Here is a 12680-nt window from a genome sequence, read left to right on the forward strand (position 1 = left end):
ATGACATGACATGCTGGCTAGTCACAGGAGCATGTTCAGTTGGTGACTGAGATTACCAAAAAGCATCACTGAATGACACAGGAAATCATTCCTGCCTGTGGCCATCTCCCTGTACAACTCCTCCATCTAACACACTGTAAACACTGCAATAGTTACATCCTTTTTACACACGCTCTTTTCTACTCTGGAATATTCTCTATTCTCTTTCAGGATGACCTGCCATTATCCAATGACACATCTGCTTACCTGTATCTTTTGCTCGTTTCTCCTCCTCTACTTGTATCTTTTTTTCTAAACTGAGCACCTGATGGCTTTGAACTTTTCTTGTCCATCTTCCATTGGTTTTAATTTTGCACTCCAGTATGAACACCCATCCCCCAACCCGAGGATCACCACAACATAACCTAACAGACCTACACCTTAGTTCACAGATTCACTTTGTCTAGGGTTTATTTCTGGGATTTCGCACAACCCAGGATTCAAATCACGAATACATAATTGGCTTGGATTTACAACATTATGATTGAAATGTGCTCTATCTGGAAGCAGCCGGCCCCTCCCCTTTCGACAGGTTGTGTGAGAGACTTTAAATCATCAAACTGTGAATTATAAATTTTAAATTGTTATTGATCCCTTTACCCCGAGTCCTAAAGTGTATATTTATTTTCTTACTCTTTTTATTGTTTGTTTACTTGCACTGCTGTAACTGGAGCCTCGTCGTCTCATCTCTCTATATACTGGACTGTATGTAGCGGAGATGACAATAAAGTTTACTTTGACTTCAGCAGCGAGCAGGCGCACCGAGGGCTCTCGCGCTCACTTTTCGTGTATAGAATTTCAAAAAAACATCGGTGCAAATTATAAGTCTGTATCATAATGTCTGGTGTTTTCATGTTTGTTGGTTTGTTTTTATTTTGTTTTATTTTGCGGGTTGGTTATTAGATGCTGCTCCAGCCAGCCAGAGACTCCCCCGCCGCCCCGCCCTCTCCTCCCTGTGACGCATGCACAGTGTTGGGGAGTAACGGAATACATGTACCGCCGTTACGTATTTAAAATACAAAATATGAGTAACTGTATTCCGTTACAGTTACCGTTTAAAAAGGTGGTATTCAGAATACAGTTACTTTGTTGAAATAAATGGATTACACTGCGGTACTTTCCTGTTTCATTTTGTCGCGGGTCAGGACTGTTTGGGTTTTGTTTGACAGCTACGTTCTGTTGTTCCAGGCGGCAGCGTTACGGTTGCCATGGTTACAGGGCGACGCTCTCTCTCTCTCTGCGACTGTGTGTTTCCTGGGTGAGAGAGCGCCTTTTCGTTGTTGTTGTTGTTGTTGTGCTAAGCTAACAGGCAGAATGCTACAAGCATAGCTCTAAAGAATGTAGCATCATGGGCAGTGTAGTCCGTGTTGCAGGGAGAATGGACTGCCATACACGTTATGGGTCTGTGAGCGCGAGGAGGGAGAAAAAGGGGAGTGGAAAGGTACGAGTTGTCATCGAGCAAAAACGGGAGCTGGAAGCATGTAAATATAATAATAACCACTGTAGCCAAGAAGAGAGCCTGACGAGCCCAGCTGTAAGTAAGCTATTAAGACTCGACTGTACACTGTGTTCGTGTTTTCCTCCGAAAACAATAAGTTCCGTTGCAGCAGTCTTTCAACGCCTCTCTCTGTCTCTCGCAAGAAAAGTTGACCCACACAACAAAGTAAAGCTATTTTTCGGCTACGAGCCGACAGGGACCCCGCCGTATTAGTCAGAGGTCCCTTTACTACAGTTCGGAGTCGCGGACCTTCAGTAATAGTAATAAATCACACAGCAATAGTACATTCACGTTGTTGTAAAAAGCATGATAATATATTAAGTATTCCAAAGTATTCAGAATACGTTACTGTCATTGAGTAACGTAACGGAATACGTTACAGAATACATTTTGGGGCATGTATTCTGTATTCTGTAATGGAATACATTTTAAAAGTAACCTTCCCAACACTGCGCATGCAGCAGGTGCACCTCGCAAACGGAGGGCGCCCTTACTCCCAGCAAATGGGCGATAGAAAACCGATTGGTGCCTATGCCATTCCCAATATGCACTGGCATGATGTCGGGGCAGCATGAGTAAGAACAAATTTTTTTATTTATTTTTTTGACGATGCCCCTGATGCCGCCCCCCACCACGATGCTGCCCTGGGCAAACGCCCATGTCGCCCGTATCAAAAACCGCTACTGTACAAGATAATATACACAGTAGTGAGGCCAAGAAGAATCAGCCATGATATGAGATGACCGTGAACGTTCTGGAATGTGGCAAGAATAAGTCTTGTCTCAGTCACTTATGGATGCTTTTAGGGGGGTGCGCATGTTCTGATTAAGGACTCGGAGGGCCTGAGGGTAGAAGCTCCTCCTGAGCTTCTCTGTTTTTGCCCAGGTGGTGCAGAACCTTCTGCCTGATTGCAGAAGTTGGGACAGATTGTTGCTGGGATAGGATGGGTCCTTCAATAGCTGCTCTAGACCAGCATCTCCTGGTGTAGATGTCCTGTAGGGAGGGAAGAACAGTCCTGCAGCAGCGTTCAGCCACACAGATCACTCTCTGAAGAGCTTTCTGATCCTTAACACAGCTGTTCCCATGCCAGGATGCGATGTTCTGTGTAAGGATGCTCTCCACAGCACCTGTATAGAAAGTCCTGGGGATCACTGGAGAGACCCAGGACTTCCTCAGTTGTCGGAGATGGTACAGGCGCTGCCTAGCCTATTTGGACTGGACCTGAATGTGAGCAGACCATGTCAGGTCTGAGGAGATGTGGACACTGAGATACTTGAAGGACCACACCCTCTCCACTAGAGCTCCGTTGATGATAAGGGGCTTGTAGACTCTATGCTTACTCCTGAAGTCCACCACCAGCTCCTTGGTCTTGCGGATGTTCAGCTGGAGGTGGTTGTCCTGGCACCACGATGCCAGATTCTTCACCTCATCCAAGTAGGCTGCCTCATCGTTGTTGGAGATGGCGCCCAACACCACTGTGTCATCAGCAAACATTACAATGGTGTTGGAGCTTATGGAATGTCAATTGAGCAATAGATTCCGGTCTACCATCCCAACCATCTTGGGAAAACCCGTTAAGAGCTTGGTGAAAATGTTCTAGAGCACACTTAAAGATGGAGCAGCTGTTCCTTGTGAGAAGCTTGAGGATTGGCTGAAGAAACTGGCAAAAAAGGTCTTTTGAGAAATGTTAGAATGGTTATACTAACATGGCATCCTGCCAAGAATTCTTTGGCCCCTGCTGATTTATGAGTGCCCCATATCCACCACTGAGGGTCAGTCTCAGAAGAAGAGTTTGACCAGCATAGTTGTCTATGGAAATAGCGGCAAATTAAGGCTCGTCTTGAAATCCATTCTGGAGGAGTTCAAGGTTTTGTGCATCAGGAAACTACTACAGTACAATGAATCAATTACTCTATGATGCAGATGTGAACAGATGGTAACATGCACAGTTCTGCTGTGCTATATACAAATATCAAAAATAAATAAGGATTATATATTTACAGTGTGGGTTATTGAACGTATTAAATATTGCACAGTAGTGATGGTAATTTGCATAGTCTGTGTATAGAGGGTTGGGGGTCAGTGCGTGTGAGTTCAGGGTGGTTATGGCTTTTGGAAAGAAACTGTTCTTGAGTCTGTTAGTACTGATGCACCTGTAGCACTTTCCTGAGGACAGCAGTTTGAACAGGTCAAAACCAGGGTGGGAGCTGTCTTTGATGATGCTCTCTGCTGAGCAAGCCAGGGAGGTATAAATGTCCATCAGGGAGGGGGGAGGGCAGCAAATGATCTTCTGTGCTGCCTTGGTAAATGGTAAATGGCCTGTATTTGTATAGCGCTTTACTAGTCCCTAAGGACCCCAAAGCGCTTTACATATCCAGTCATCCACCCATTCACGCACACATTCACACACTGGTGATGGCAAGCTACATTGTAGCCACAGCCACCCTGGGGCGCACTGACAGAGGCGAGGCTGCCGGACACTGGCGACACCAGGCCCTCTGACCACCACCAGTGGGTGAAGTGTCTTGCCCAAGGACACAACGATCGAGACTGTCCAAGGGGGGCTCGAACCGGCAACCTTCCGATTACAAGGCGAACTCCCAACTCTTGAGCCACGATCCTTAACTACTCTTTGAAGCCTCTCCCTGTCTGCCATGATGCTCCCGTACAATACTGTGATACAGTATGACAGCAAGCTCTGGACGAGCAGTAGAAGGTCAGCAGCAGTTTGGAGTTCTGGTTGGGTTTCCTGAGGACCCTCAAAAACTGCAGCCGCTGCTGAGCCTTGTTGACAACCGCTCTGTGATGTCTGTCCAGGAGATGTCAGCAGAGATGAGGACACCAATAAACCAGAAGGTGTGGGTCACACTCACTGTTGATGTACAGGGCCGTTTAAGTCAGTGCTGTGCCTCCTGAAGTCGACAATGACCTCTTTCAGAGGAACTACGGTAACCAGAGTCACACGCAAAGAAGATTATTGTTATCTTAACAAGATAATCGACCTCTGTGAGAGCTGAGTTAGGGCAGCTGCACAGTGTTGGCACAAGGCAATGAAGAAGATAACAGTGGATGAATTATATCCTTAAACTTAGTTAAAGCAATTTCAGAAAGGCATCTACTGTGATGAAATCTATTCCCCACTGCTATGTAATACATTATTGTAAATGTAAATGTCATTAGGAAATGATCAGACAAAAGAGGATTTTCAAGAAATACTGTTAAATGTTCAGTTTCTATGCCATGTCTCAGAACAAGATTTAGAGTGTGATTAAATGATGGGCAGGAGGTGTAAAGAACACAGTTTTGTGGAGCAGTCAGGGAGGAATCATCTGCTTCTGAATGTGAATAAGACCAAAGCTTTGGTGATCGACTTTAGAAGGTAGAAGACGGATCCATCCCGGGTCAGGATTAGTTACAAGACCAACACAAATGTATACAAGTGGATAAGCAGGTTACCTGTGGAGTAAAAGGCTTCAGCAGGGCTGGACCGGAACCAAAAAAAAGAATAGTTTTTTTTTTTTGTATCAAATGTTTATAAAAACCTGACATATACCTTCTGTCACCATGTGTTATCTCTGTCAAAGCTCTCACTTCTGAATTTATTGATTCAAATGGCACATAAGATACATTTGTACATATAGCTCCTCGGTAAGGCATGAAAAGTTGGGACATTACTTGTAACAAACATTTGATTTGCAAATGTCCATCTTGGAAGTCTAAGCAAAATTCTAAATGCACCCTGAAAGGCCGCCTGCAGTTTTTTCATTATGACTTGACTATAATTACACCAAATGAGTCATATAGAAAGAGGTACAATAGGCTTGAAAAAGAGCCACTTTAACATCATCTGTGCACATGTAAAATTTACGTGCCTGGTTTGCTTTAGCTGTATGTTTTGGGTCATTGTCCATCTGTCCATTGTCCATCCAAGTAACTTCTTCAGTCTCAGCTGAAGAAGGGAAACCTGCAGTCAGCTGAGACTGAAGAAGACACTTGAGGGTGGAGAATTTGTCTGACAGACAGCTCAGCCAAACAGAGAACAAACATCCTTGCTAAAGGGTTGAATTTTGCTGTGACGCTGAGACAAATCCCGCTATTGGAACTCTTTTCAGTCACAGAAACAGCAATTCGAAACAACAATATTGCAGACATGGAAGCTGCGAAGCCCCAAGCATCCAACATCAGCATGGAGGAGAGGAAGGCACACACAATGACAACAACATTAGCGCTCACAATGACAGCAACATTATTATCCTTCCGGCAGACAAGGGTAGGTGCACGGTTTTGCTAAACCAGAAAGACTATCATGAGAAAATTTTGTCACTGCTCAGTGGCAAAAATACTTATGAGCCCCTAAAAGCAGGAAGTGGTTACAGGAAGAGGGTGATAGACTGTCTGAAGCAGTTAGAACAAGACAATGCTATTGACGGGACCTCGTACCACAGGCTATAACCAGACGAATCTACATCAAGTCTGTGTGGTTTACCGAAGATACATAAACAGGGTGCACCTTTAAGACTGATTGTCTGTATGATCAACTCTGTCACCTATAACATCTCTAAGTTTCTGGCTTCGATCCTCAACCCGCTGGTAGGCAGGGTTGAGGATGTGGTGTTCAGAACCTGAACACCACATCCAGAACACCTTGGATTTTGTTGAGAAGGTGAGAAATGTCATTATGGAAGCAGATGAAACAATGGTCTTGTACGATGTTACATCTCTCTTCACTCGCATCCCAGTCACAGACGTGTTGGAGGTAGTTCGTAAGAGATTACAGGATGACCCCCAACCTCAGCAACAGGACCACTCTCAGCATCGACTAAGTTCCAAGTTGCTTTTGGAACTGTGTTTTAATTCCACCTATTTCAAATACAAGGGTCAGTACTATAGGCAGAAATATGGGTGTGCCATGGGTTCACCAGTTTCACCTATCGTGGCCAAATTGTACATGGAAAAAGTGGAAAAGAGGGCTTTGTTATCCTACCCAGTCCAAACAGTTGAGATGCATTTTTTCTAAATACCGAGTCTCTGTGGCTTTTAAACCCCAAAACACACCGCACCAAAAATTGGTCCACCCCAAGGATCGGATCCCCCAACACAAACAGAATAATATAGTACACTGTTAAGTGCCAGGATTTATACATCGGGGAAACCAAGCTACCACTGGCAAAGCGGATGGCACAGCACAGGAGAGCTACCTTGGCAGGCCAGGACTCCGCAGTCTATTTACACCTACAGGCCAGTGGACACTCTTTCAAGGATGAGGATGCACACATTCTGGACAGGGAGGAACGCTGGTTTGAGCACGGAGTCAAGGAGGCCATTTACATGAAAAGGGAAAGACCATCTCTGAATCGAGGAGGGGGCCTAAGGGTACATCTTTCGCAATCTTACAGTACTGTGATTGCAGCCATTCCCCAACTCTCTGTGAATGGTACTCATGGCCATTGATTAGTGGTCTTTGATCAATGTGCTTTGATCAGTGGTTGTTGATCAATGGTCATGAGAATTTGCATATTAATGATCAAGGAACTGACCTCCCAGCCCATTGTTCCTTCAGTGGTGCTGGTTTCATTCATTGGGGAAACCTGCAGTCAGCTGAGACTGAAGAAGTCACTTGGATGAGTGATGAAACGTTTCTCCCACTGAAAACGCTACGTCCAGATGAACAGAATCTTGCAGTGAACCTGCATGAAAGTAAGCCCTGTATTACCTTTCATGCAGTCTTCTCTTTATGGTAGACTTGGATATTGATATGCCTACCTCCTGGAGAGTGTTGTTCACTTGGTTGGCTGTTGTGAAGGGTTTTCTCTTCACCATGGAAATGATTCTGTGATCATCCACCGCTGTTGTCTTCTGTGGACGTCCAGGTCTTTTTGCATTGCCGAGTTCACCAGTGCTTTATTATTTTTTTCTTCCCAAACTTTAGATTTTGCCACTGCTACTATTGTAGCAATTTTCTTGGATTGATTTTTTTTCTGTTTTGGGAGCTTATGGATGGCTTGCTTCACTCACATGGAGAGGTTCTTTTGACTGCTGTTCACAACCTATCACAGATTCTGTCAGCAAAGCCTTCCAAATGCAAGCACCACACCTCAGATCAGCTCAGGCCTTTTATCTGCTTAACTGATAATAACATAATGAAGGAATTGCCCACAACTGCCCATGAAATAGCCTGTAAGACAACTGTCCAATTACTTTTGGTCCATTTAAAAAGAGGGTGGCACAGCTGAAACTCCTAAACCCCTCATCTAATTTGAAGATACCCTCAAATTAAGCTGAGAGTCTACACGTTATGTCAATGTCCATTATATAACTATACTTAGAATATGTTTCAGTAAACATGTAAAAAAAAAAAACAACCTAAACTTGGTGTCTGTGTCCAAATATATCTGGACCTAACTGTACACTCTGGCTATCAGCAGTGGCTCATGGTCAAAGCAGCCATTCATTTTACTGAAGCCTTGAATCTTTCCCTTCCTAATTATGTCCCTCCATCTATTTTCATCTTCCTCTCTTCCACAGATGGTGCAGCAGCAGCCCCCTGTGACTGTGAGGCCTGATTACAAGTTGTTACTGGCTGTTGCTGGTACTACTGTTCACAGTGCAGCAGCCCTGACAGCTATCGTGTCGTTAATCTGACACATTTTGCTGGATCTGCTTTTGTTTTCTCTCAGTTTTTCAGCTCCACTTTTTTAGGCTGGTCCATCGACCCAAAAGTGTCTTGGCCCACCAGGAAAATGCCCGGTATGCCAGATGACCAGCCGAGCCCTGGACTTCAGCATGTGCAGCAAAATGTTTCATAATCCTGACTACACTCTGCACCATTTTCTGCAAAGGCAGTGGATTACTTCCACTGCCACAAGATTGGACATTTGACATCTTTTTAACTATGTGCAATAACGTTTTATAATACAGCTATCCAGTATTGAAATATCTGCTCTTAAATTTTGACATTTGATATTTAAAATTGTACTTTCATTTTTTTTTTCCTGTTATATATTTGCTTGATGTAACAAAACAGAATGCAACAGAAAGAAAAATAACCTTAAGTTTGTAATTTATTTATGGGAATGATATAAACTGGAAATAGGGAATGCAAACCCCCAGAAATGAATCAGGCTCAGCTTTAAAACAAAACAAAACATGTACCTTGTTTTCATTTATTTTGAACTTAAACAACGGGCTCCAAATGTCATATCAGCTCATTAGAAACACACACTGCAAATACAAGCAGCTGTTTACAGTAGTAACCCCCATTAGCCAGTTCCCATTGTAGGGGTTTAGAACATGTGTGCTGAAGGATTCACCAGACTCATGAGTTGCAGTGCAATTACAGCAATGGAGGGAATGGAGCATGGGCACATCATTCCATGACGTTTGTGTCGTCTCCTTTAGGCTGACTGCTGAATTGCTCTTTTTCGTCTTAGTCTATTTGGCGAATTTCATGTTACTGAAGGCAATATCTGACAGAGATTATTACTTAGCCAACTTGTGAATGATTAAACCGGTAACCAACCAGCCTTACTCTCAAGCCCTCCACAATAGAATCCACTGTTTCCTCCCAAAAAGGGTCATGAAAGACACCTGGCAGGTCCTGTTACTCAGATCATTTCATTAGTTGTGGTGGAAAACAGCATAATGTAATTGTTTCGTCACATGAACCATTTGCAGATAAAGAGATGCCACACGTGATTTTCACCTTCTACTTCTTGCTCCAAAGTTCTCTTAAATATTCTGTTCGATCAAACCACAATCAAGTCCATTGGTCACCAAGTTTTAGTTTTCACCCCAAGTATGGGCAATGGTTTTTTTTTTACAAAACCCTTTTATTTCCCTTCCCACCCCCAACCCCATTCTTGAACAGAGCAAAGATGTTTCAGTTCTTCTTGCTCTTGGGCGAATCGTATTTCCTCTTGCTGGAGTACCAGAGAAGCAGAGGGATGCCGATGGAGGGTAGCGTCATCACACCAAATGCAGCCCAGTCCAACTAAAGACAGACACACGGAGCAGTGAGTGAAGTGTTAGAGGACTGTTCTAGCAAATGCAAATGCAAAAACTTCAGCCTATAAGCCATGAATCGAGACACTATGTGAACAGTGGTATCGAGGAACTCTGTTGTTGTGGAGACTTTAATGTAGTTTATCAACATGCACTAGTCGTACTAAAAAGTACTTCTTGTGCTATATGCAAAAAATTGTCAGTGTAGATACAGTACATTCCAATTTTAGCCTAAATTAACAACCCAATAAAGATCCTTAGAGGTTTACAAAATTCCACCAGCCTCAATTTACTTTGATCAGCATAGGCCAGTGCACTCAGGTGCCATAATGAGCGAGCCTCAAACTGTTTTTAACACTTACATAGTGTGGAGAGAAGCGCCGGTCAAACTCTCTCTGAGCCAAGATTCCTCCCTGTCCAGGAGCACTGGTGTAGCCAACCTGCGGAAGGGAAGGAGGGGACACTTTAGCTTCTAACACATCACTATGGACTGTAAATGCTTTGACTCACTAAGGACTTTAACTGCTTTTACCACAACTTGTCCTCCCTCCTGAACCAGGTAGCTGACGGTAGCAGAGGTAAAATTAAAGTATCCAGCCTTCAAGGGGCGCAACACCACTGTGTGAGAGACGTTGCTGGCTCTAAAAGTTTCAGAGTTAAGAATGATGACTTGGAGAAAGAGCCCATCTATGGTTATTTAAACCAACTTAAATCAAATTCCTGCATTCCTGGTTCATTAAGGCCTCTGTCTTATGAACCATGAAGAGTGAATACTTCTTTAGGTTCAGCGGCCTGAAAAGCTATCATTTCACTATTTGGTCCTACCGTGTAAGATGAAATAACTGTGGTGCAAAAAAATGGGCTGCCATACAGACACCCAGTAACTTGTGTTTGATTAAGAATTTAAGATCAAACTCCCATTAAGCCACAATTAATGCATCAAAAATAGCTCAAGTTTGATAGTGCCAGTGAGAAGTCATTTTACTGCAAGGATACGGTGCAATCCTGTCCCATTTCACATTCAGCATTCCGGAAACAATTCCAAAATCTTCAGGAGGAAAAGAATCATCGGATAGCTCCACCTCTAGAGCTGCACTGTGGAGACAAACCAGATGATGACATTTAGTCACACAGTATGCACTAAACATTTTATCAGGTCTTGACAAGCTCTCATGCAGTTCACATTTCAACAATTCTGAAAACGTCTTGATAATGTTCAAACTTACTGATAAAGTGATTATTAAACAGCAGTTTGTTAAGAAACAACTGAATAAAATTATTCTGTGTCGTTTGGTTTTCTGTGTGTATTCATTTGTACGGTTATCTGATTTACAGCGGCTGTCCAGATATCTGACCTGGAGCCCACGTTGTAGATGCTGTACTGGAGGGTCAGGTCGCGGCCCTCCACAGCATAGCGGTTCAGGAGGGATTTGGAGGCCAACAAACGGGCGCCCTCTTCTCCTGAGCCCAGACCCAGCAGAGAAAGGATTACAAACACGTGCAGCATCCTGGTCATCTGGTCAAAACAAACAACAAAACAAAAAAAGGAAAATAAACTGGGGTTAGGAGGAGAAGACGATGGACTACAAAGTATGGTGAAACTATAGCCAGGAGTCCAGGATGGTTTTGAAATAAAACAATATGCGGTAGTGTCCAGGTATCCAACTAAATTTAACATAAACAACAAAAAAGAAAGGGAAAAACAATCTGCAGTCAGTCTTTAAACGGAGACTACTTCCTATTTATCTTAGGTTTGACTTTCAAAAGACGAAAGAAAAATCGCGACTGGGAGGTAATTTTAAAAGGCTGTTACGATATGTTACTAATGAAGTGTCCGGCTTCAAGTCAGAGTGCTCAACACTAACCGGTGCAGACGCTTACGTGGACCAAAGGAGTCACATCTTCATTTGCGTTAGTAAGAAAATTATAGTAAGTAACAACGCTTTATGTCTAACAGGCGTTTCATAGATTCGCTGTATAATAACAATATGTCCGTTCCTAAAATAAAACATTAGTAAATTATAACTCTGAAGCTTTAAAAGAAAAACAGGAAGAGATTTTTTACCTTCCTCCAGTTCTCTTCAAATGGCAGAAAGTAAAGGAGCTAGTCAAGCGCATGCTCAGAAGCTTAAAGCCTGTTTTTACATGACGTGTACCGAGGGGGAGTTAAAGAAGCCTGCAAACTGCAGCGCCCCTGGTGTTCGGGAGGGAGATAGGAGTCATTCGAAAAGAACGTAGCTCATTATGCAGAAGTAGCTGGACTGCCTGTTGTAAAAGTACTTATTGATCAGTTGAATTTTCATACATATAAAACAGTTTATGTACAAAATATAATTCATTGAGAATAAAATTCTCACTGCAGGTTCTCTGATCTTAATAAGATAACTCTTTATTGTCATTGCACAGTCATACATAGTACAATAGTACAATGAGATTGGAAAACTGTCCTACGTCGGCACTACATATAACACAACACGACACGATATGACACATCACAACGCAACACAAACAACACAATGCTCACAGACAAGACCCTCCATGAATACATGCATTACATTATATTTGCATATAGAAATGAAAAATGAAAATACTCCCAAAACTTGCATTTCTAATCCTAGGACTTCAACAGCTGTAAATGATTTTTGGTTGTATTTTATACATGAATCAAAAACAAATGCAGCCATTCATCAGTTTGCCTTTGGATTCTATTTGTCAAACTTTTATGTAATTCATTCATTTGAAAATGTTCTCATTTTTGTATCATCACTTGGGCTCTGCTGTGCTACCATGCCAACAGAATCTGGTGGTAATTCAGTGTCAATATTCGCATCAAGATGTTCCTTGCCAGCCACTCTCCTTTCATCTATTTTCAGATGATAGCAGATGCTTATCTGATACCGTATCAGCATTTCCTGTAACACTCAAAGATGCCACCAAAGGTTTCCAGAACTATCTTGTCCCCTGCCTGTAATGCTAAATATATAAGTGTACACAAATTACAAATTTTCCATTACATAAAAATACAGAAATTTGAAATACGCAAAATTTCTCTGTTTTATGCAAGAATAAAATAAAATACAGTTGTTTTAGTTTTAAATTAAAATGAAATCATGTATATTTTATCAGATTTTGTATGTATGTA

General features: G+C 42.6%; 1 protein-coding gene and 1 long non-coding RNA gene across 2 annotated transcripts; one reads left to right on the forward strand and one right to left on the reverse strand.

Moving 5' to 3' along the window:
• Positions 1-1012: 1012 nt before the first annotated feature.
• LOC146362415 (uncharacterized) lies at positions 1013-9354 on the forward strand. Its single transcript, XR_014799255.1, has 2 exons — positions 1013-1573; positions 8063-9354. It is a non-coding gene; the product is annotated as an uncharacterized LOC146362415 (long non-coding RNA).
• ssr2 (signal sequence receptor, beta) lies at positions 8581-11688 on the reverse strand. The gene is made up of 6 exons (XM_084919694.1): positions 11604-11688; positions 10894-11054; positions 10535-10633; positions 10071-10179; positions 9901-9978; positions 8581-9527 (listed from the first exon to the last, which is right to left on the reverse strand). The coding sequence occupies exons 2-6, from the start codon at positions 11052-11054 to the stop codon at positions 9417-9419; spliced, it is 558 nt and encodes a 185-aa protein (XP_084775820.1). The 5' UTR covers positions 11604-11688; the 3' UTR covers positions 8581-9416.
• Between the last annotated feature and the right edge of the window lie 992 nt (positions 11689-12680).

This window comes from Perissodus microlepis, chromosome 22 (genome assembly GCF_051167445.1).
Source record: "Perissodus microlepis isolate ML-2025 ecotype Zambia chromosome 22, ASM5116744v1, whole genome shotgun sequence".
NCBI classification, from domain to species: domain Eukaryota; kingdom Metazoa; phylum Chordata; class Actinopteri; order Cichliformes; family Cichlidae; genus Perissodus; species Perissodus microlepis.

Excerpts from the sequence above, each read along its gene's own strand:
- ssr2 (XM_084919694.1), bottom strand. The coding sequence starts at position 11,054 with ATGACCAGGATGCTGCACGTGTTTGTAATCCTTTCTCTGCTGGGTCTG. Across the intron at positions 10,634-10,893 it reads ATCTACAACGTGGGCTCCAG|TGCAGCTCTAGAGGTGGAGC; the intron begins GTCAGATATCTG and ends TTGTCTCCACAG. Across the intron at positions 9,528-9,900 it reads GGCGCTTCTCTCCACACTAT|TTGGACTGGGCTGCATTTGG; the intron begins GTAAGTGTTAAA and ends GTCTGTCTTTAG.